This window comes from Mastacembelus armatus, chromosome 6 (genome assembly GCF_900324485.2).
Source record: "Mastacembelus armatus chromosome 6, fMasArm1.2, whole genome shotgun sequence".
NCBI classification, from domain to species: domain Eukaryota; kingdom Metazoa; phylum Chordata; class Actinopteri; order Synbranchiformes; family Mastacembelidae; genus Mastacembelus; species Mastacembelus armatus.
The window spans coordinates 15,486,368-15,512,226 of NC_046638.1; the positions used below are offsets into that span (position 1 = coordinate 15,486,368).

At 39.0% G+C, this 25,859-nt stretch overlaps 1 protein-coding gene across 1 annotated transcript in view; it reads right to left on the reverse strand.

The window, feature by feature from the left end:
* Positions 1-25,859, reverse strand: part of kiaa1549la (KIAA1549-like a) — a 75,571-nt gene that overhangs the window by 6,517 nt on the left and 43,195 nt on the right. The window contains exons 8-17 of the mRNA XM_026311769.1: positions 23,049-23,108; positions 22,073-22,233; positions 20,926-21,097; positions 19,217-19,377; positions 17,637-17,672; positions 12,870-13,063; positions 7,058-7,203; positions 2,654-2,778; positions 1,786-2,009; positions 1,030-1,162 (exon numbers count right to left, since the gene is read on the reverse strand). Coding sequence (XP_026167554.1) covers positions 1,030-1,162; positions 1,786-2,009; positions 2,654-2,778; positions 7,058-7,203; positions 12,870-13,063; positions 17,637-17,672; positions 19,217-19,377; positions 20,926-21,097; positions 22,073-22,233; positions 23,049-23,108 — 1,412 coding nt within the window. The remainder of the gene's footprint in view (positions 1-1,029; positions 1,163-1,785; positions 2,010-2,653; positions 2,779-7,057; positions 7,204-12,869; positions 13,064-17,636; positions 17,673-19,216; positions 19,378-20,925; positions 21,098-22,072; positions 22,234-23,048; positions 23,109-25,859) is intronic.

Sequence of the window (25,859 nt, forward strand, 5' to 3'; positions counted from 1 at the left end):
AAGAAGGCAAGTATAGCCCTAAATATCTGTATGTAAACAGATTGGCTTTTACCGACAATACCAAAGCATAAAAGCCAGACTCATAAGACACTTACTTGCTGTATGCATACTGAGACACACACATGCTTGTGCACACATTCTGCTCTCTTTATGCTGTTGACAACAGTTTGGCGCATCCAAAGTCATTAACTACTATCAAGCCTCCTATCTGAATCCAAGAATAGGCTATAATCATATTCAGAGTCATTGACATTCAGCTAGGTAGAACGGCTGATGCTGTTACTGCAGCGTAACAGAGTAGCAGCATAGAGAGATTTCACTCACGCTTACGCTGTTTATCCCCATTTCATTTTTGTGTCTATATCTTCCTTCCCTTCTCTTTTGATGGTGGAATTGCTCTCTCTCTGATCTTTTAGTCATCCTCCCCTCCTGTCTTTATCTCTGTTTGGTGCAGGTTTATAAAGTTCATCAAAAGGTAATTTGTTAATGCTCTAGGTGTGAGCTCAGAGCACCGGAGTTAAAGGAAGGAAAGAAAGGATTAAAGTAATTAATGCACCAAGAAGATAATTTTATTACTGCAGTTTGACACAACCATGTGTGACCCATTTGGAAGAGGAAGGATTCAGCCATGGTTTCATTACTCCTCTGAATGACTCACTTGGTCAGTGGTTGGACCTGAACTGCTACATTTCAGTTTGTTACAGAATCCAACTTCAGATTTCGTCAACGCTTGGCATGGTCTTGCTGCTGGACATTTTTCTGAATTTCTGGACTATTAAATCCTTCACATCCTTTACTTGTGGACCTTTGGTTCTGGTTAAATCCAGGGGTTATAGAGGTATTTGCAGAAAATAACAGTTTTTAAAAAAACGCTTCTTAAATTTTTTTTCTATTTCTCGTGACCTTTCCTGCATCTGACATGTTCCTGTATGCTACTGGCCTCCATATTTCTGGCTCAGTGTTTTAAAATACTGCAAAGAACAGATGACAGATGACATCAGAAGGTTCATGACTTGTCCAGTTACTCACATCATAGCCATTGTTGCGGATGCCTCTCCTGGATCTTTCTCTCATCACCAGCAGGTCCATCTCGGTCTCCACTGGGCTTGGGCTGCTCAGAGACTGTCTGCTCCAATAGGTGGGCTCGCGTGGATGGGAGTACCTGGTGGACAGGTGTAAGAAAATCTCATCTCATTATCTATATCTCGCACCTCATTATCTATATCACACAATATATTTCACAAAGCACTGTCACACACTGGTGCTGAAATCTAAGTTTCAGAGGACAAGTAAGTGTTTTCAAAAGTTTTTCCTTGTCTGAAAAACAAATAAAAAAGAATTCACAAACTGTGTAAAGGCTGAACATGTTAAATCAGTTAGCAACAAAGAGAAGCAAAATGGGCAACTCAAATATAAAATATTAATGTGCTGACAATAAAGCTACCCTCAATACAACTCACTCCTTACTTGTTGCTTAGCAACTACAGCTACCGATGGACAGTAGATCTTTGGTGGAAAAAAACAACTTATCTAACATTTAATTATTATTGATTCAACAATAACTGCATGAACTCTTAAAACTATGTCATAAAGTAAGATTCAGTCGGCCTGAAAATAAAGTCAGCACAGTTTGGTGTTCTGCTTGAATAATGATGAAATGAAATGAACAAAAATAGAGTAACTTTATATAGTTCAATAATGAAACAGAACTGTGATTTGATATTTGATGTTGTGTGTTCAAGTATAATCAATTTGCTGACACCCTAACATTGCCTACTCCCATACCTCTTATGACATCCTGCAAACGAGGCCCTCTTCTCCTCAGCGGTCATTGGTTCTTTGCTCCCGTTGTTGTTGTGGCGACTGTGCCTGGTGTCGCGGTGACTGTAACCATGGCTACCGCTCTCAGATAGCGAGAACTCTCCATAGCCCTTCCTTCGTGCCTTCTGACGGAGTTTGTTTCTGTAGTGCTCAATGTCCGACTTTTGCTTCAACCCACCATGGTTAACCTGCAAACAAGAAATTTAAGCACCTTTTTTTTTCTTCTTACAAGCAGCGTTGTTTTATTTTTTTAGGAACTCTTTCCTTTTTGAAAACTTGTTTTATCCTTTCATTTCAGTGTTTTGACAAACATCCCCTCCAGCCTGTCACACCCCAAACACAATAGTTTCTGCTAATGTGCAGATGAACTGAGAGATAATTTGTCATTAGCCTGTGTGTTGCTCTCTCAGCTGCAGAGGGGTCCAGAGAGGTGGAATTGGGAGGAATGGGTGGAAAAGAGTGAGCGGTGACACGCTGGGTGGAAGAAATGTCACAGTAAGGGTGATATATTATATGAGCAGAGGAAACATAGTGATTGTGCTGTAGCAACAGTAACATCAGTAAAATTATGTATCAGTGCAATGTATTCCAGGGGAGATGTTATGATAACACTACAGTAGAAGAAGGGTAGGCATACAGTCACCTCGAGCTGATGACGACTTCTATGATGGCATGCTAACCAGTTTTAATGCATTCCCAATCATAATAACTAATGTTCTAGTTGACTCACTATGTGGATATATGTGTTTTTTTTTTTTTAATCATCTATTTTTAAAAATCTGTACTGTAGGCTCACCTCACCACTGAGTACAATAAAGATGTGCACACTTACCTCTCCATTGATGACCACAGAGTCCTGGCTGTGAGAGGAGGAGGATGGGTAGGAGTAGGTTGGCTGGGCTGTCATGGGCTTAATGGTGATGAGACGCAGAGAGCCTGAATGGTCTTCATATGGGTCTTGGAAAAATAGAATAAATTTGTTAGTGCAGAGAAAGACAATCCTTCCAGGAAGCTGTGAAACTGCAATCATAGGAATGATCACAAATTCTACCAATTATTCACACAGTGGTATTATTCTGCATAATAATATAAAAGTCTTCAAAATGGGGAAAGTGCTTGAAAATTTAGCCAATCACAGCAGTTCCAAGAAAATGTTAATGGATCTATTGCAAGTTGTGGGTAATGTCAAAAGGATACAGTATTTTGGCATTAAAAAAAGTAAAAAGTGTAGATAAAAATAGTATGATGTCCTATTAAAGCGCATTCAAAGGCTAAAGACTGCAGTTTGGAAAATGTGGTTATTTGCTTTTGGCAGTGAGTAAAACAAGTTCACTACCGTATTCATGTCTACAACACGGAGTTAATTAGCTTAGCAAACCTGGCTCTCTCAAAAACGTAACATTACCAAGACATCACATCTTATTTATTTAACCTGTACAAAAAAAAAAAATGTAAGAATGACAAGTTATGATTTAATGGATGGCTATGTGCTGAGCCAGCCCAATTGTTTTCTCGTTTCCAGTCTGTGTGCCAGGTCAATCCAGCTATAAAACTGCCTCGGTGAGAAAGTACTAATAATGTTTGTTTGAATAATATTCAACACACATATTTGGCTCCTATTGTTAAAAAAGCGTCTGAAAAACATGTTAACGTTTTTAAGAAATGGCAAATACAGTAAGGTAATTTAAGTACCTTATTAGGACTACAAGCAAAAAAATGTTGATTCTATTGTGTATATGATAAAAGTACAAAAAAATTAGCAATGAAACAGAACTACAGAAAATAGGATTTCTTACAGAAAAGGCAGCAATGACAAAACTAAATATTATAGGTTTTCTTGAGAACAAGTTGTTTTTTCAGCTTTTTTCAGCTTTCATCCTTCTGGGTCTTGTTTTTTCCACATGCACAGTGGCCTAGGCTGCCATGTAATACAAAACCATGATATTTTGCTTGGAATAAGACTATAAAAAATATATTACTGCAATAATAACCTAAAAACTGTCAAAAAACACAGTTTTATGCCACTTCCTCTGATGAGAAAACATCAACTCTATATGACGTGTCCGATTTATGTGTGTATATATTTGGGAGGATTAGCAGATGGGCAGTGCTATGTTGTACTGTTACCTGTGACTCAATGCATGCCTGTCATCATGTACTGTAGCAGACTGTTTAGTTGTTGGGCTATGACAGTCTACCATTACCTCAGCTCCAAGCCCACACTGTCACCAGCTCAGCCTGCTTTATTTGTTTCTGTTCCCTCACGGCCTATCACAGAGCTGTAGTTAAGGTCAGGACAGGTGGCGTCACAAGCAGCAGACGCTGTGAACTGGATTTTTAACCACAGACGAACACAGGTAATGTGACGTCTCATTATCTATGTGCTGAAGCAGTTTCAACTATGATTACAACAGATAAAGCAGGCTAAACAAAACCAAGTGTTTTCATGAGCAGATGTGGTGGTGTTAGAATACACTGTTCCTTGTTTCTGTTTATATCTTAATACACCTGGAATTACTGGAATAGAATAACTTCATTTCGCAGCAACTGCTACTAAGGGCATTTCTGTTTTCTGTACAGGGAGATAAACATTATGACTCAGTTGATATCTGTTTGACATCAGCTTCTTGACAAGTACTTTAACTGTTTAACTGCCTTATGTCTGCATTTATCTATTGCTATAAGCAGAAAGATGAATTTTTAGAAACATTAGCAACATGGCTGTAGGGATAAAACTGTTGTACTGTTGTTTTTTGTTGGCTCAGTACTATTCACGTTGCAATTTTATCCTGTAGAAAGACCAGTGTCATTGACCTTTAGATGTACAGAAAAGCCAAGGATTGATTCTAGGGTGAAGATCAATTTGAGAATCGATACGACATATACCAGGACCTTTGCTACATGTCAGCCCCGTTTTCTCTCACCTTTTCCATTTCCCATTATCTCCACATGTTCAGCTATCGACAGTGAAGTGCTACAAAGTTCTAGAAAGTTCATCTAAGGACCTAAAATGTACCTGTAATAATTACACCGCTTGATCCAACAATAACCCTCTCTCTACACAATTGTTCTTTGGCTTGGCAGTGTACAACATGCACATAAATCCCAATGAATGAACCAAGGGTAAGCAACAGTATCCATACTTCTTTGCTGATTATCCTGAAGCATCTTTGACTGATTGAGATGTCATTGTTTTTATTAGAATATAACTCATCATAAAATCACTCATCATTTTTCCACTTTGAACAAATGAGATACAGTGTATGATTTACTGAGCTATACAGACTGGTATGGGTGTTTTTGAACTCATATTTCATATTTTGCATACAGACAGGAGGGTGGAAAGGGTCTTAAACAGGAAATAAAATCACTAGGGTAGGATCATATTTAAAGCAAAAGAGCAATCTGAGAACATAACACATGCAGGGGAAATAATAATCTTTGTGTCTGCAGGTAATACACAATGCAATGCTCCACTGAATTACTGGAGCTGTTGTAAATGCATTTATAATTGATTAAAGATGAAGCCTTTACAGCAGTCTGCATTATTTTATGTCAGTGATTCTTCTCTTCTTTTCATCTTTCAATTTGTACTGCATTTGATTGTATTACATCGTATTATATCACATCTGTGCTCCTTGTTAAATTTTTTATCAATCTTCCATCTTCTTTAACTGCGCTCTGGTGTATATTCTGTTCTCCATCTTTCTCTCGTTGTTCTGAAAAAACTACTTCTGTCCATCTCTGACTCTTTGTCAACAGTAGTGAGAAAATGGAACGATTACTCATCCTCTCCTCCTCTCCTATGGGCATTCATTCATTCGCTTGCATAAACACTATAAATCACACAAATTACTGTGAACACCGGTTTGCTGATGCGAAAGAGTCTGAAAATCACAGTGTCCTAGAATGTCACTGAACAGATGCAATGTTGCAATGTTCATCAGAGTAGTGTTTATGCAACCAATTGTGATCTGAATGATAATCTGCTGAAAAAGTCAAATTGAAATTCAGTATATTTACTGTCCCCACTGATAACAGGTACTGTAGATAAAAGCATGTGCAGCATATAGCCTGTATTTAAAAAGCAACATTCTTATTTCATTTCAATAGAAAGTCTTTTTCAGTCAACACTGTAGAAGGCACAGTGGTGACAGGGAATCAAGTAAAACTGACTATTTGTTACTACAACCTTTTTTTTCAAAACACAGAAAGTTTAAAAGAACAAAGACTTGAAATTGATACAGCAGAACCAGAAATATCCTTTTGTTTAATTAATGCATTCCTGAAAACCTGATGCTTACATTACCCACAGTGCAACTCACATTGCACTTATAACTACGGAAACTACAATGACCTGTGTCTTGTCACCATTCTTGTAGCGCTTCTGCTACAGTAGCTAATTAGCCATGTAGGAAAACAGCATTAATTTTCGATGTGCAGTTGTGGATAATTAACACATGCCAGACATGTCAGATTGTGTACTGTAAAAAAGATCTATTGTTTCGCCAACCTGTCAGTACAGAGAACACCTGAGCTCACAAATATTGTACAGTTTTCCTACTTGCTCAGCTCTGAAGGAAATGTATGAATTTTTATGTGATACAGTGATCACATTTCTTGCAGCGTGGTCCTGGGCCACACTAGGACCACTTTCTAATAAGAGATTCTTAGAAAAATTAAACCTAAGTAGTGGATAATTCTAATAACCTATTATTAATAACTTGCTAACACCATAACTAGCAACCAGCTGGGAACATGACCTGAAAAATCCAAATGATGTTGAAATTAATAGGCATCAGCAAATGATTAAGGAAACATTACATTATTCTAATCCAAAAAGGATACGCTATGGGTTGTATGGATTTGAGTAGCACCAATCGTGATTCAGCAAACACTAGCATCCACTATGTATGAGCATGTTCATGAGAGCGTGTGACTAAAAAGAAACACTAATATTTGTCGTCACTGAGACTACGTGATGCAGCAGGAGGTTGAGTCACTGTACTTATGAGTATGCTCGCTCTTTTTATGAGATTTTGGTGATCAACAGTTTTTTATCACAATGACAGACTGTGGTGGGCACAACGGACGGATTCTTTCTGTGGATCTATCCTCTCAGTACCTACTCTTTTGGCAAACCCTCTTTAGATTAATATTCACAGTCTATAATCTTTGTCTATCTTTTCTTTATGTCTCGTTTAACCCCACTCCTTCCTGGCCCCCTCCTCCTCACCGTTGGTGCTCCTCTTGTGCAGTTCCTCCTTGCCATTCTTGCTGCTACTGCCGGTCGCCGTCCTTCGGGCTGAAGAGCTCTTGCTGGTGTTCAGTTTCCCGGAGCCGTTACTTGACACAGAGCCGTCCTCCTCGCTTGGCAACCGCCTGTAGTATCCATGGCAACAGAGAGAGGTGAGGGAGAGAGGGGATAGGAGAGTTTGTGAATCTCAGCGAGTACACAAACAGTAAATCTTTCAACTTTAATTATAAGTTTTATAGAAACAGCATTAATAGAGGATTTCAAAAAATGAGAATGATTCAGATCTGCTTTACTGCTTTGTTGTGTCTGTATGTGAGTATGTGAACATACAATGGCCGAAAACCACATACAAATATGTAAGTTATTTACTATACTAAAATAAACATGATACATCATCAGAGATTCAAGAAACACGCAAAGTTGAATACCGGCTTCTCTGACAACAATGCTACTGCCTGTACTGCCTTTGAAATCTCTTTTTCACAGCAGAACGTCTGTTTGTGTTTTGGCCAGTGTGGTTCCGCCCACTGCTCATTTGCGCAGAACTATTTTAACGCCACAGGTTGCCAGATATGAAACAAATTGGCAGGCAAACACGGTGCACTGCAGCCATGGAAGCAAGCAAGCAAACTGGATCAAGAGTTAGATTCTACCCTACAAAAAAAGCACTGGCAATCTTCTAAAAGCCTCCATAACCAGAGACAGGGTAAAACATGGGTGAATATTGGAAATACCTTTGAAAGATGGAGACAGTTCAGAGCAGGTTTTAAGATGGATGCTGAGTTGGCAAATGTATCACCGCTACTAGTAGAGATGGGTATTTTATGTCAATTCAAAATTTGAATACTTATATTTGGTGAAGCGACTTAAAAGAAGACCTTATTTCCTAAAACAGGTTAACAGATGCATTGAATGTTCATAAATTAATGCAGAATAAATACACTTTAATATTCTACAAACAGTGTGCAACTTTGTGATTGTTTACCGAATCTTTTTGGTGATATTGTGTCTGTTAGTGAGTGTCTAGTGTTTCTTTTTAGTGATTTGATTGTCTTTCCCATGAAATTTTAACAGCCACTTCATATAGTACATATTATGTTCCAGGGGCCCTGGATACACATTAGCCAATGACCTATTACTTTCTGACAGTAGCAAGGGTGACAATCAAATTTAAGGGATGGGCCCATGCCACCCTTCACCCCCTGTGGCCCCATCGCTGGTGGTCAGACAATAAATCAGTGATAATAGTGGCTCATAAAAGTGGCACTAGTGGCACAAATTCTATAAGCCTTGTACTGTTTCAGTGTACTGCACATGGTAATTCTTCTGTCAATTTTTGAGATTTTTGAGATCAAGATAATAAACTGATTACTATTTTTATTAAACGGTTTGCAATCCCACATTTTTTTCTTCATTATTCACGAGTTTAATCTCATAAAATCATGCAGCGTGCATAACAAAATGTAAGGAATGTTCCATGACAACTGCAAAGGACAACTAGAGCAGTAACAATCCTGATTTTGTTAGGCAAGTTGCTTAACAGCCAAAGGTTTTAATGTAGAGAGTTCAGTGTATATTCATGTATCACACGTGTTGGTCTTATTATAGTTGTCAGGACCCTAAAGCATTTTTAGTCCATTACACTAAAATCAAGTCTTAACCCTCAAACAGCTCTTTGATAATATGAGCTCCAGTCAAAATGGCTTTACAATACCTCATGTATCGAACTAAAATCTGTTAATGGCTTGTACATGTATAGAAAGACATTTACATGCAACTACATGGAAGTGCACAATTCTCTAAAAGCATCAATAAACTTATGCGAAAACATTTATGAAGACATTCACAGAGTAGCCCTCATCTTCTGTGTTCTTGCCTCACGCTCACCAGGCACGTAGACCGCATACAGGACACACACACAAATACACAAACTCACACAGCCTCAAGATATGTAAGGTGCAGGAGCTACACAACATGACAGGCTCAGCTACAGGTGGTGTGACATGCACAGATCAGCAGCACCAGACATTACAGAGCCAGAGGCAAGGCTAACACGCTTCCTGTGTGAACACACTATGCAGCCAGAGTAACGGTCAATGGCTTGCCGAGTCGCAATAAAAGTCATGTGGCATTAAGCATAGAGCCGGAGGGACGGAGGGAGAAATACAGCATGTGCGCCATATAAAACTGTCTGGGAAGGCTGGAGAGACAAGCAGCAGAATCAATAATCACACTGCTGGAAAGTCATGTGCATTTCTCTGCCTCTCTTTTTTTTCTTTGTGCTTCACACACTGCAGCTCTCTAGAGGATGCAGTGTGCAGAATAAATACTCCCCCTATGAAACCCCCATGGTTAGCATTCAGTCTGAATGTTTCCCGTTCCTCAGACGAGCAAACAATCTGTGGCTGAAATATTTGTCCACGTTTCTAACACAGTTTCACCAAAAGTCATCAGTGCCCTCAGCTGTGATTTGTATTTAATGCTAATTAGCAACTTTGCATATGATAACATGCTAAACCTGCTAAACACCAGTATTGTCACTGTGAGCATGTGATGTCAACATTTTCTGTGCCTTGTGTCTAAGTACAAAACTAATATAAACAGTTATTGTGTGTAATTGTAATTACCTGGAGTATGAACTTTCAGCATGACATTGTGGCTAAAAATAATCTACACTGGAATTTAGTGCAGTAATGTCCCCTGCATCCATGCTACTCTCTGCTAAGAATGTAACAATGCAAAGGGCTGTTTAAGGTGTAAAAATGGTCTCCACATTAGTGTCCACAATACACCTGCTAGTGATGACACAATCCAAAAATATCACCTTACTCCTCACCATAGAATAAAAAATCTCCAATATATACACTAGGGGAATGATTTAGCCTTGCTGTCTGAGTTAGCACATCTGTGAATATGAATAGACTTCTGAAGTCTTGTTCTCTATTCAATTATTGCTATAAAGTCCAAAAATAATTGCATAATTTGTTATTGTTTTGGTGTGAAATTTCCCTTCTCATCCAATTGCACTCCAAACATGGCTGGTTAGAGGATGAGATACTGCCACATTTCCTAATTAGCGTACACCCAGGTGGTAGAATAACCTACGATACCTTCTTTGAAAAAAGGTGCCCCAAAAGATGTGTCTGCGTATGTATGGGTTGGTAAAGCTGATTATCACACTATGGCAGCTCTTGTAGCATTTTACACTGTCATCGTTACACTGAATGGCTCCCTCTGGCATGGCTATAGACAGGGTTATAAATATACATGTGTTCATCCTTGAGAAGCAAAGCACAACTAATCCCACCTCCATCCCTTTTCATTTAGTTGTGTGTAAATATGAGGCTGTGTGTGTTTTTTTCTGAATTTGCATTTCTGTGAGAGGAGGCATGATGCATGATTCACTTGGACTCCAAACTACCTTAAGGAAAGATGCCCCCATTGAATGTGGGTACATGCGTGGGTGTAGCTTATAGCAGAGCAGTGTCCAGGGATGGAAAAGTTTTAAAATGTTTTCATCGTTTTGTTCTAATTTTTTTAGACTTCATGCATACATGCATTATGATTCATAATCCTAGTGAGGTCTTATGGGTATGGGACTGGTTTGAGCATTTTAGTAAATACATTTTAAACTCTGTGATTCAAAGAAAGGTTTACAAATCATATTTATCAGTCATGCATTAAAAAAAAAAAAAGAGGAAATGAGGAAACAAAAAAGTTTGGTGCATGTAAAATCCAGTAGCACAACAGATATATAAATACAATTTATATAGGTCATATAAGTCAGATGTCATTTTAGTTGAAACTTTGTAACACATTACAAAACCTGCATAGAGAAGAAGCACTAACATCCCCACTCTGTTTTGAAATTGTGTAGCAAAAATGTTCTTTGTTCCAGTTTTTAGACATTTTCTTGCTGAAAAAGTGAAGTACCAACACTCATTCTGGGTCAGAGGGATATCAGACTTGTTTCCTCTGAAATCTCAGACAAATTATTTTGCATACGTTTTCTTGTAGATAATTATAATGGATGGATTTTCTTTCCTGGCAGTTAGTCAGGACTGCATAAATTGGCAGAAGAAATCATCTAATTCCATGTTATCCGCATAATTTGAAATGTGTGGGCAAGAGCAGAGGCTTGACATTCATTAGTATGCAGTCTGTGTAAATTCCAGTGCTGGTAATTTTTGCTAATGAGAGGACAGAGTTTTTTTTCCTTCCTAAAAATGGCAAAAAAAATGTTCATCAAAAGAGTTTAATTTAACCACAGAATCTCCTGGAATTAACCACAGGGATGTGGGTTTGCAGTGTCAGAAACAAAAACAATCTTGACAGAGCTATAAGTGTGAAGCAATGACAATTAGTATCTGTTCATTTAAAGAAAATATATGCGTATTCAGAAGTGAGCCAGACTTTTGCCTGAACGTGATGGAAAACATCTAGATTAAATTATTTTCTATCTCATACTCCTCTTATAATATGGGTATGTCTGGGTTTAGTTACAGCTGTGGCAATCATTTATTCATGATTAAATGTGCCATGTGGGACTTCTATTTTCCTATAGCCTTCATTGCTCTAACAAAGTACAAACAGATCACTGTTAAACCCAGCACTTTTACAGCTGAAAACCTACGGTAGCATTGTACTCTATCCATGTTTTCTGTGTTATCTCAGAACATCTCCTTGTTAACACTGGACTTATCTTTAGACCACATCAATCTGTCAGAGTCTGCACTGTTTACTCTTGGCTTCTCTCTGACTAAACAGAAATGCACAAACAAACATCGTCGTCTGGTCTCGTTGAAAAGCTCAGGGTTTTGTCACTGGCTTCATTCACTGACTGAAACAGCTGCTCGAGACTTTACAGGTCTCCTCCACAAGGCTTCCTGCTGGGAACAGGACTGTACTGTATGTCTGCATCAGCTCTGTTTTTACCTGTGCAAAACCACAACTTATAATGATGATAAGCTTTGTCAAAAAAAAAAAAAAAAATCCACATTTGCGATGAATTATGCATTATAATGTCTCTTTAATGTCTCTCTATCTCCGTTTCTGACAGGAATCTCAGTCGTTCATTCATCAGCCAATAAAAAATCATAATCACCAAACCTCCTCCCAGCCAGCTGTTAGTGTTATGAAACACAGCACAGTTTAGGACTGTTTGGTGTCTGGAGTCTGTCTTTAAATATGCAAATTGGTGTTCTCTAATGTGTCCAAACCAAATTATGGCACAAAGGCGTTTAGTAGTCTACTTAAAACATAATTAATAGGCAGGATTTTTCAAAGCAACAACAAATGAGGGTTTTCAAAATTGACACACATAACAGTGTTTTGGTGTGTACTAATTCATTATATTTTATATCTTAATTATATTAACAATGGTTCAAATCACTATGTGTAATGTTTAAGCATTCACTTATAGTGACAAACAGAGAATTGCCAGTCCTTTCATACGCACAAAGAGCATTAGCTTATTGTTCTGGTTTAACATCCTACAGTCTGTACCGTTTGGGTTGTTGAAATTTTGGAGCAGGCAGCTGCAATCAGAGAAAAAAGCTTTGATAAACCTGTTACACTAGCAGCACCAAATGACGAACAAACAAACTTAGCCTTCAGCTGATCAACATAGTGGAGCATTCAGCAGCTAAACAGAGAGGTATTTTTCTCTGTATTTGCTGGAGAACAAAACAAGTAATAACTAAAATTATTAAACTGGAATTAAAGTAATAAACTGACCAATGAGCCATGAACGGGAACACACTGAAGCAAATAAATGAGTCAACTATCTTACCCTCCTTTGTGGATGTCAGCAGACGGAGGCCTCTTACTGGCAGTACCATCCTGGTGGACTTTCTTATCCAGTGACAGTGACAGTGGAGCATCTCGGACAGGCAGACCTAACACCAAGGTCTCCTTAGTAACAGAGACGGCCTCATCACCTGTTCGGCCCATGTGCTTCTTGGCATAGTCGAAGCCCTGGACAGGCTGGCAGGGAAAGAATAGAACATCCCAAGTCTGAATATTAAAGTTTATAATTTAAGCCTAACAAGATGTTAGGAGAAGAGTTTTTATTTTTAGTACATCACGAAATAACTGAGATTGGAGTTTCTTGTTTATGTTTACAATATCTTCTGTTTTCAGTTTGCCTATTGGACTGATGGACCAAAAGCAACTTGAAACATTAAAAAAGCAGTGTGTTCCAGGACATAAAGCACATGCAAAGTACAAACACAGTAGTACTCGACAGCACACCTCATATTTTTACATAGCACAAGCTGATAAGAAGGAATCACTGTATGTTTATGAAATTTATAAGACACAATAATGAGAAATGAGTGATAATGCAGTTATAAAACACACCATGATGTACAGTTCACAGGAGCAAAGCAAACTGCAGCCAATGCTGGGGAGAGAACTTCAAAATGATATGGAGTCAAAAGATGAATTAAAGCAGAAGAAAAAGAAATCGTCAGATTCATATACTAAGAAATCACTAAATTGTAAATACCCATCTACAAATTAATTTTCTGTATGCAAAAACCTGTTCGGTCACCCAAAATCACGGTGTGTCTGATTCCCCTGTAAATTCACAAAATTTATCCCAAATCTAGCAGGTATGGTTTCCCTCAGGAAAACCTCTAAATGCAGGAGGAAATGACAAAAACAGGTACACCAGCAATCAGCTACACCCACTTATCCTTTGTGGAATGGGTCTTGGGTACACTCTCGACAGGTTACCAGTCTGTCAAACGAAGGCAGATAACAATTCACACAGACAATTTATAGTCACAAAAAGTTGAAAAAATAAATAAATAATGAAGCTTAACAGTACCTTTGAAGTCTTTTGGCATAAAGGGACAGAACATTAAAAAGGCAGAAGATGCATTTTGCTAAAGCCTCCCAGGTCTGGACACATTCTTTGTATTGCTAAATGCCTTTCAATTTACAGAATAGAGAATGGGAGAAAAAAGGAGAGAAAGACCCTCTTTAGGTTACACAACAAAGCAGATGAAACCCTGATTTTTTCCCTCCCGCTTTCTATTTTGAGCGGCTCTAAAATGGGACGCCTAATGCATTTGATGATGCATGCTAAATTCTGGGTGCATGTGAGGTTAGGCAGCATGGGCATCCGGCTGGCGCTGTTAACAATGTATCAGTCATACACACCACTGTACCATCAGCTAGCCCCACCACACGTGGATGCAGCCATGGGTGAGGATCGGGGAAGTTGATATCTGCTCATAAAGAACAGCTGACAGTTAACTCTGTATGAGAGAAAACATTCATTGGCCTCATGCTGTGCATAGGTTGAGGGGGGAGTTTAACTGTGTATTTGTGTGTTTATAATGAACGAAGAAAGGGCAGCAGATGAGGGAGGCGATGAATGTTAAATGTGCTTTTTCAAATATATCTCCCCACCAATATGCATTATGCATATGGATTATTGAAGAGCAAACACAGTGTCAGAAATGTTGAACTGAAAGCAACGATTTGATGCTTACTGCACATTGACAGTTAAAAATGCATCATTCAGCGGCTGACGGGTAAGGGCTGTCATGCATGGAGACAGTATGGATTCGCAGAAATGGCAGGGCTGAGGGGCATAACCTTGAAAGTGTGTCTGACATTTCACAACTTGCGAGTTACTGCATTGGTTCAAGGTCGTTCTCTGTGTTTTTCACACATCCTTTTTTTCTAATTGTCTGTGCCTCTTCTTCTTCCTTGCTTAACCCCCCCCCCAATCTGCCACCATGCCTCCCTCTCTTCCCATGTCCACTGACTTAACAAATGGCCATCTTTTATCTTGCACAAGCAGCTCAGTTTAATGAAGACTTTGGCTGTGACAGGGACTGTGGTTCAGCACGAGCCTCCGATCAGTCTGTCAGAGATGGATGACGGTTTTCCCCACGTCCATTTACAAAAGTAATAGAGGGAAAGAACAGGGAAGATGTTGACACAGGGTCCAACCATCTGTTTTACCTAAACATATCATGTGAAGTGAGTGTAAGCATGACCCCCACTGTACTACCAAATTATCCATACTTATTTTCCTTGCTTGGACTATCAAACAGAAGCTTTTTCTCTTGTCTAATTTTAACTCAGAGCAACAGCCAACAGCAGCTTGATGAGGTACAGCAGATGGATGGGATATGCTCTATTCCTACTGCAGCCATATTGATTGAAATTCAGCTCCAGCAGGGTGGATGGCGTAAGCACACCACAGAGCAGCATGCAAAAAACATCCATACATGTGGGTACATTTAGGAAGTGAAATCAGACACATGGCTGGTTAGATAAACTCCTGTGGAAGGCTGAGCCATGATGCAGCAAAATGTAAGCTATCTTCAGTCCTTTAAATGGCAGCCATTGCACTGTACTTGCATTGAACATTCTGGTTGCACAGCTGAGGTGCCCATTAATGAAGTGAACTGGACTCTGCAGAGTCACTCTTTAATGCTTAAACACACATGCAGACCTAATAGAAACCACAGTATTGATCAGCAGCTTTAGCTTGTCTAGCATGGTGACTGATCGCTGAGTTGGCTGAGAGCCGGTCACACACACACAAATAGACACAGTAGACCACATGAAGTTGATATGGTCTCTTATTCTGCTTAGGTCTGGTTAGTATTCATTTGACTTTAATGGAACCTACATAGGCTTCTGACATGGACTTCATTTATGCTTGGTGTTGATGTGTGGGATCAGGATTTTCTAAAATCAGGAAAAATGCACATTAAAACAAGGTGTGCCCAGAATGCATTCAGGTCAGAATGTTTAAAGGTTATCCAAGGGCTGGTTAATGGTCTATCAGGAATAGTTTGTAAGACATGCTGACCACATCAAAAATCTGAATTTTTTTGCATTTTATTTTGTACCTATTACCCAATGCACTAAATTTATTCATATTATTTCCTATCTGTGTTCCTATTGGCATTCCTACCTGTCTTTTCAATATGAAATTGTCTTTTGTGCTGCCTCCACTGCAGTTCAGCAAGAAAACACTATCAGTAGAAAACACAAAGAGGCAATAATGTACTAAAAATGACTGTTGAGGTCTTTAAAGTATAATAATACAAGTAATACAAGTTGCACAGAACCAGAACTGCAGAGGTTGATCTCCATTGTTTATACCGGAATCACTTTATAAAGGTGTTTTCTGGGGGTTCAGGGTTCAAAGATGGTGGCCATGTGATCCCCTCTCTCCCATTTCATGTCACATGTCTGATTTTCTATTGTGTAAAGTATGCAAGAAGAATCCAAAATAGGCATACACTGGCATTTAACATTATATTAATATAAACTGAAACATCTAGCATTTAATCAACTGTAAGTGTTAAACTACAGTTTTCTATATTGCTATAAGCTCTTTCCAAACCAAATCCCTATGTGAAATATTTATCTGATTTGTTAATGCATGCCAGTGCACAGAAATAGAACAGGCTAAATACCACTGTGGATAAAAACAGTGATTCTAGCCTCACAGCACCTCTTGTAAACCTCATATTTTGGGAGACTTTAATATTTAATGCACTCTCTTAATGTAAAATGCAACATAAGCCATATCAAATGTTTACAAACAATTGTGAAAGCAAATAGAACCTTGGAGCTTTGAAACAAAAATAAATGTTTAAGGAGATTCAGTAAAGCAAGGCCTCAGATCATATGGTGTTTTCTGAGGCTCCACTTCCATTACCTGCCAAAAACGTCCTGCCTACCCATCCTTACCCATCCATTCCCCTATCCGTCCTTCTCTGGCTTTGCTTTGCCTCCTGAGGGATAAGGATGGGAGAGGTTGGACCAAAATAACCTGCAAATCAGCTGACATGCTCCACCACGGCAGCAGTTACCACAGAGACGGCCTCTGCATGGTTCTTTGTAATTTAAAGCATTTTGGCTGTTGCTGTTCTGCTTTGGGTCCATGATAATGTAGCTAGTATAATCCAGTGGAGAGCCTCATATAAAAAAAAGAATTGGGTTAGGGGTCCGTGTAGGGTTCCTGCTGAGCCACTGAGGGATGAGAGTGGCTTCATCTCAGAGGATAAAACGGCTGGCTGGAAACGGAGAGGAACTGGCACAAAGGCAGTCTCGATGGCACAACCTTTAGTCACTTTTTATGGAAGCTACAAAATAAAAATAGATTGGTTTGGTCTGCAGGTGTAGAGCTTCATTCCCACTATTCATGTTTATGAGCAAATGGTTTCATGTGGCTCGCAGAATTGAGCTCATTTGCCTGTTTTAACGAGTGAGCCTGCTCTTGTTAATTCAGTCTATTGACCCAAACCGAAACAATTTAGATCCTAAAGATTTTACACAACTATTATATTTTTTTACCTTCCCTCATTCTCCCCCTCCTTACTGCTCCTATCTCCCATGGCCAATGAGGATGGTGGAATAAGTCATGTCCACAGCACAGTACCCACATGCAAGAATTTACCCAGCAACAACGACAGCACATACAGCAATAAGCAGCCAACAAGGCAGATGGAGAGCAATTGATCCTCTCTGTCAATCAGTAAAATTCAGTAATCCACCCAACCAGTGTCTTAGTGAATACCTGATGGTGGTAACTGCCCTCTCTTCGATATGAGGTCTAAACAAGGAGAGAGTCAGAGGGACAAGGTCAGGGAGAGTTTAATACAGGATAGAACAGAATAGAATAGAAGAGGTTTGTGACTGTGATTTTATTGAGAACTTGCATGGTGATATTTGGGAACACATTTTCATTGCTAAAAAGAAATCTGACAGGGCAAGATAAATATAGTGGATCATAGTGAAGTGATATGAATCTTAAACAAGTGTAAATAGGGTTTTAGCAGGTTAATCCACATTGTATTGTGTACAGAGGCAGGACAGTACCACATACACTGTCCTGCTGAGTAACAAGAAACAGTCTGCACGTCCGTAGTAATGAAGGAACATGACAGGGCAACAAGTGACACTGATATGTCACAGCATTTTTTTGGACAGCAGTGCAGTTCTATGACGCAGACGACTAAGCATCAGAATACCAAGCTTTGTATCCACAAACAGCACTTGTCAGTAGGAGCGTTTCATTGTTGGTTTTTATCTTTTCACAGGATTTAACTGTTACTTGTTTACAAGCTATCAATGTCTCCAAGTTCCTCCTGCTTATCTCATCTCAGCTCATAATCTCAAATTCCTAAATTTAAGCAATTGCTTTGGTGATTATACAGGGATATCAAAATTTGATAGAAATGATGGCTACAGCTGCTAAAATAATACTCAATTTGCATTTCATCAAATCAAATCATAAAAAGCTAGTTTACAGCTGTATGCCATCAGATACTACAATACTACAAAACATCTTACTGCTTCACTTTGATTTTTCTTGCACCGTCAGAATATTTATGTATCACCAGAAGTATGTAGTAATACTTTCTGCTACTACTGATGGTCAAAGCTTTTAAGTCTGTGATCTCTCAGCATGAATATTCTATGTATTGGTTTATTCATATCATTAGGGAGATCCCTTGCTGGGTATCAAAAGTTTGTGTGAACAGCTTGACCTGAATAAGACCTTAATCAGAGTGTGGTCAGTATGGACGGGTTAGTGCATGTGCAGTCAATGACAGGAATTCTCACTGGAGTGAGATTTTAAACCCTTATATCAAATGTGAAATCCACGACATGATTATGAAATTTTGAACAAAGCAAAGTCATGTCAAGAACCACCTTAATGCATGTTTACCATTTCACTGACTGCAGTGACACAGTTAGCTGTTGTTCTGGTGTCATGCACCGCACTGTGTCCAGGAGAACAATCTGACCAGACCAAACTAGCTTGTAGGAATCTGATCTGATCTATGAGCTGTTGTTGAGGGAGCGCTATTATTGTGAAATGGACAACATTACTTAAGGTTTAGTTTGTACTGTGCAATGCATCGCTCATTCAGGATGAGGTTGTGTACTCTTAATAGAAATTTTACTGTTGTTCTGGTTTATGGGATAATGCTGAGGTGAAACAGTGATGTTTAAACATTGTTGGATGAGCCTGAATACTCCAAGAGAGATACAAACACTGATTTGTATTAATAACAGAAGAACAAAAAGCAATGAGAGGAGACATATTTGATAATAAAATAGCAGGTGAAAGGGACAGTCTGAAAGTCTTACCTTTGAGCGTGTTTTAAAGGTCCTAAAGGCCCCAGTTTTGAAGATGACTCTGTTCCTCTTGCACAGAATGAAGGTCACCATGCCAATCACCACCATCAACAAGAAGAGAGGTGTTAAAACGGCCATGATCCATAGGTTGCTGGGCGGGGTCTTTACCACAGCTACAAGGATACATACATTATTAACCACTATATGATTACCTGTTATTGTAATTTTTCTCCATGCAGTTTAGTAGTGATTACAGGGGTAGAAAGTTAAAGTTTCTACTCCTGAAATTATGTGTTTTCACTGAAATGCTGTTGGAAGTGATGCAGTTCACTTCCACACAGTTTGTGTGGAATTCCACTAAGCAAATTTTACAAGAACACTGTGTTCAGTTCCTGGCCTGAGCAGGAAGAGCTGTGGAGGGTGCTGATAGTTGTTGGTATTTCTCCAGTTAATTATGGATTGTGGAGAAAATGTGAGGGAGAAAACCTCACGCTTGGAGAGAACGCTTTGTCCTCTCCAGCAGCTACAGTATAAACATCCTACTGTGTGAGTGAGTATAGTCTGAAAGCCATGTTAGGAAAAATGTACAAGACTGCAATCTTCTGATATATATATATATATATATATAATCTGCTGAACTGAAGCATACATATATATATATATGGTGATATACATATATATATGTAAAATGTATGGAAATTTATAGAAAACCCAATTGCTATAGAATGCTACAGTAAGCCAAAACTGTTATGCTTCAATTCAGCAGATTCAGTAATTGTGTTATAAATGGGTACACGCAGAAATAAAAAAGAAAAAATATTTTTTATTATTTCTGTAGCTGGAATAAATCCAAACAATAAGTGTTGGATCCTGGCACTAGAAGTATAAGAGCAGTTTTTATGCATTTCTGTGTGTGTGTGTGTGTGTGTGTGTGTGTGTATGTATCTGTATATATACAAATGTATCTCTAAGCCAAGGGAATGAGTCATTGATTTATAGTGCCTGCTGTGTCTTCTAGTGTATACAATAATTGGTCCTAACTGCCTCATTAGGATTCACAGGGAGCTTAAAACTTAAAAGGGCACTCAACCGCATTCCACTGATTTTGTACATGATGGTCAGATACTCATCCTGAAGCGTACTACTCTGCCTGCGAAACAGTTACATAACGTCTTCTGTGGTTCTGATGATGCTTTGTAAAGTCAGAAAAAAATACCTTGTTGATGTCATCTGGGTTAATTGTTTTATGGAAAGCTCAACTGCCATTTCAAGGCGTAGCGGGTCTAACCAAATGCCACTGAGTTGTATGATGGGTAATGTAGTATCCAGAGATTTTGAAGGTTTACCCTATTCTTAACTGAAATTCAGGATATGTTTTTGAAATCTGTCTATTGTGAGGCCTTCAACCTACGGCATTACGTTGCTGGAGTACAACAGTCATAAACTAAGTTGTCTTGTTGTTTTTAAACCATACAGTAACCGTGGATGAAATGATTCTAGAGCTAATGTTAATGTTGTAATTTACTTAAATATAATGTCATGTGTAGCTCAGTTTTTGATTTATACTTTAGTTAATAGATTGCTAGTACAGTAAGAACTGCATTACTTTTTAACACTTAATACATTTCTCTTGTGCCTGAGTGGTTTGGTCCCTCATAATTGTGATATAGGATAATGTAACATGTAGCATACCACAGGGGAAATAAGCCATATAAACTTACGTTCAGCCTGCACTTGTACAAAATATCCCAGGGTCAGAGCCATGGTCTGGGAGTCCAGACTGCTGAGGGTCTTGGCAGCGGTGGTTCCACTGATGGGTGCTCCGTTCAGCTGAGCATAATAAGTCATCTCTGCTGGGTTCTTCGGACCGGGTAGTCGACGCATGCTCACCATCTATCAAAGCAGTAGTGAAGTATCCAATATCTCAGATTCTATTAATTATTATATCTACATATTGTATAAACAAATCACCAATTGACAGTTTTTGAATAGTTTGTTTTAAATATGGTACAATATCAGCACACTATATAACCTCTGGCCATATCTGATCTAAAAACCGTTATCTCCTCAGGGAAGATTAAAAAATCTCTGCTATATTAATGTGGCCTGGTCAAAATTCTCTATCAGTCGCTTTTGATCATGATGAGTCACATGCTGCAAGGTAACTGCACTAGAGAAGACACTCAAAGGGAATTGAGTCACTTGGAATCTCAGTTTCCCTTCATTATACATCAAACACTGTTTAATCAAGTCTGGTAATTTGATTTTGTCATAAAAAGAAGGGATGTGTGTTATTAAACGGCTGGATGATTTTTCTCCTGACTACTCCCTCCTCCCATTGTTTCTGTACCGTAAGCTTCTCCCTTCTCTAAAAAAACTAGTCATCTGTGACTTCCCATAAAACCTTCAGGGTGTTAGGGGCTTAGAACAGCAACAACAAATGAAATACCATACCATGAGATTTTTCATTTATTTTCCTAGTTTACCAGCAGCAGATGATTTTGTTTCTATACACAATAATTGCAACAATTGCAGAAACATGAAAACTGTTTAATATATATTCAAGTCATGTTTTCTAATCATTATTATTTATTGTGTTGCAGACCTAATGTTGTTGGTATTCCTGGTAGAGCATCCAAAAAGAAAAACATTAGGAGTCTGCTCCCTTTGAGCAGCTTTATTAATTAAAGGTATGAACAAATTTTCACATCAGCGGAAACTAACAATTATCATCATTATTATTAGTCAACTGAAAATATTCTCAATGAACTGAATCCTTGCTTATAAAAGATTAAATAACCTACATGATTTCTTCAAGACTTCTGTGTTCTTCAACACATGAAACAGAAAAATTGCATTCCCACCTACCTGTACGGTGTATCCCCCAACAGTGGTGGCCCGTCGGGATCGTGCCGCTCGAGAACCCTGCCTGCCGGCCACAAGGAATAGCTCAGCAAGCCGCTGCTCCATTAAGCTGGCAAAGCTCTGATAGTTGGCTTCCAGGGAGGAGCTGTCCACATCCTGGATCACTGTGAGGGGAGACAAAAGAGGACAGAGGAGAGATTTAGGGGGGGGTTCAAAGGTGTTCAAATAGGCAAAAAGGTGCAAAGGAGGAGACGTGAAGGGATGGAGGACGAGGTGGGAATGAAAAGATGAGAAGAGCAGAGCGATGTAAGAAGAAAATGGGTAAAGTGGATGGATGTGTGAAAGTAAGGAGTGTGTCAAGGTGGGATGAAAAAAAATAACAGTGAGAGGACAGCATTGATATTGAGGGGAACAAAGAAGGAGAGAGGAAAAGAGGAAGAAGAAATAGGAAATAAGTGGGATATTTAAGAGGACTGGATGATTGTCCCCTCCAGATAAAAGCTGCTCATCCAGAACTTCTATTACAGCTGCAGTCACACACAGATCACACACAGGTGTTTGCATCAATCTTGCTCCTGAGTGCGTCTCTTACTAGAGGCTATAAGTGAGATGGAGCAGCAGGCTTCATGCACACAAACACGGGCCTAGACACACACACTTCAGCATCATTCACACACAGGCCGTGATGTGATGTGAAGTGATCTTTCCCTCTACCCCAGTCAGGAAGCTGTGAATTATACATCAATAGGTTTTCCCAGGAACACAGAAGCTAAAGACACTCTGAGCACAGAGAGCGAGCGATGGGGAGGGAGGCATGGCGTGAGGAGAGGAAAATGTAGAGAGCCAGTACTGTTCTGCTGAATTGCACAGCAGTATTTGCCAGGGCATTTAACTAACTGCTGTTTTGTCCAATCGATGCAGCTCTTGATTACCACTGCGCGTGTGTGCCTGTGTCTGTGTGTACAAAAGCATAATTTACCTGTTATCACCCAATAGTTCTTGGTTGCAGCTGATGTGTTGAGATTATGGTATTCCAGGGCTGGAGAGAGAAAGACAGAAAAAGTTACAGCTATTTGCAGTTTTTTTTAGAAAGTCTAATTTATGGCTTTTGTGTCACCAACTGGAATTTAATTTGGGGGAATAGACTAATTTTTAATGACTTTCCAAAACTGCTCACACACAGAGTTTCTACTCACCACCACATATATCTAATTTTAATGTTATTTTCTTCCAAAATTTGAAGGAATAGACCTGTCCGAAACTTTCAGATCATTGAGTAACATCATGACTGTCTGGAGACCAAAGGAAAAAAATACCAGCTGTTTAGTCGCTGTTGAGTCCCAGAGACACAGAAGACACATTCTTATATTTTACCTCTTGTAGTAATTTTATAAAAATACAATCTTATTTATGATCACACAATTAAAATCACAGTTGCTACTAAAGATAGCAATGTTGTAATCAGTTGTCCCAGTGTGACAGTGACATTGTGATATTGAGACACTGAAGCAGCTGCTGCAACACTGACTCACAACATAACCCCTAATGTGCTAAATGTTGCTTTTAATTAGAATATGTCTGCGTCAGATTCAGATTAAAAACTTTTTAGGAAACTGCCAAGTCATGTCAGTGTGACAGCAGTGTGCTGCAGCGACAGATTTGGACAGGACATTTTTGGCATTGGCCTTTGGCGCTGATGATAAAATCAGATAAACACTCCTTGTGAAGTTCAACTGTTACTTTTTTGGAGCTCTCACTTTGTACTTACTCTGTCCATCTACACCAGCACACGCCAGTATTTTTTCTGCCTGCCCATCATTGTACTGGTCTCACTACCTGTTTACCTGTCAACCTATTCATCTCCTAAACTGTCTGCTCCTTTCTGTCCAACCGTCTCCTACTGTCTTTATCTACCCATCATTACTCTGTCAGTCTGTCTGCCTCTGAGTCCTATTCATCCATCGACCTGTCTCTCCTCATTTCCCATCTGCCTGTTTGACCGTCTGTCTCCACTTAACTCCTCCAATCTGGCTGTCTGCCGATAGATGTGTTTAGCTCGAGTCAGTGGCATTGAAGCTGCGGTAGCTCTTAATGCCAGCCAGTGTTTCAGCTCAGCTCTGTGACTGTCTGCCTGTCTGCTGCCACCTCCTTGGTGCATTTGTACGTGAGCACATTTACATTCACTCAGCTTTCCTCTTAACTTTAGACAAGCCCACATAAACACTTTAGACAAACAGCAGTGAAGTGTTAACATTCTCATTCAGTGCCCTTTAGAGAATCTGTTCAATGGGCAGACAAATCCAGTGCATTCATTTCAATGAGGCATCAGCTGGAAAATTGTGTTGCTTAATTCGAAAACAAAGAGAATGTTAATAGTGTAAAAATAGGCAGACATAAGATGACGTGTTTAAAAGACATGATCATTGTATTTTTTTCTGATATATTGTATAAACTAATCAAAACAACGTGTAGCTTTCCCACCCTGTCAGTGGCACTTAGCCCAAAGCACATTACAGTAGTTCCCATGGAACACACAAATAGAAAATATACAGTTTCATTTTTACATATAAGAAAAGGTATGAAGGCTCAGTGGTGGATTTAGGCAGATTTGGTGAGCAAGGGAGTACATTCAGAAACAGTGTGATATACTGGGGTATATACAGGGGTCTAGTCAAAATAGAAGAATAAGATATATCAAGCTTTAGCTTTGCAGACAGTATTTGGCTGAATGGGCAACAAAATATCGGACTTTAACACAGCAGACCACTGCTTATTACTTGTTTTTAAAAGGATGACTATAAGCCTTTGCAAACCTCAACCAGGTGTTTATTACTGCACCACCTTAAAGTATTTATTTTAATCCAAGCCACTGTCCTTCCCTAATCAAGTAGATTTTGTCAAGACAGGAAGAACTATGTATGTATTCATATATATTCACTACATTCTTCAATGGTCCCAACACATTTAAAGGTGGTGTGCTATTTTAAATCTAATGTAAAGATAATGAATTCATGTCCTGTTCAGTTATGCAGAGAATGTTCTCCAGTTAAATGGTTACATGCTGCAGACATGGAGGCAGTTGCCCACACAGGCTGCTCTGCATGTAAACAGCTTGTGAAGGTCAGTATGGTCTGTTTTAACCACATGAGAATTTATCACGCCTTTGTGCTCTCACTATAGCCACAGTCAAAGTGTCTGTACCAATACACATTTAAACTATTCAAGTGTCTCTGAAAATGTACAGACATTGTTGACTGATTTCATCAAATGTGTCAGTTTCCAGATCTCTCCTGGATATTGTTTCATGATTAGATGCTGGGAGCAGACAGGGTTACTGTGGTGATGCTAAGGTTTGGATGTGACCATGTGAAGTGTGATGTTTTAGCCCTTTGGGTGTTGAAAGCATGCACAAATAGATACTAATCTAATCTTACCAAGCTAAAATTAGCTCATTCAGGGGACGTGGACAACAGATTGCCTATGGCATGATTCAGATGATAGAAGCTGTACAGCTGTTTGCCCTTTTAATGTCTCACAGATGGCATTAAAGGCTGGAGTGGAATAAAAACAGAACTCATATGGCTCATGTAAGGGATCTATGGGCTTTCAATTAGGTTTATAATATCAGTTAATAGACCGAGTTAAAGAAAACAAACAATGTCTGTGTGAACTGCTGCAATAATTTACTGTGAGAAATTTCTATTATGATGTGTTTTTTAAGCTGAATGATGCATGTAAAGCATTTTTCCTTTAGAAAATCAATGATTGCTCATGCAATAGTAAAGAACAA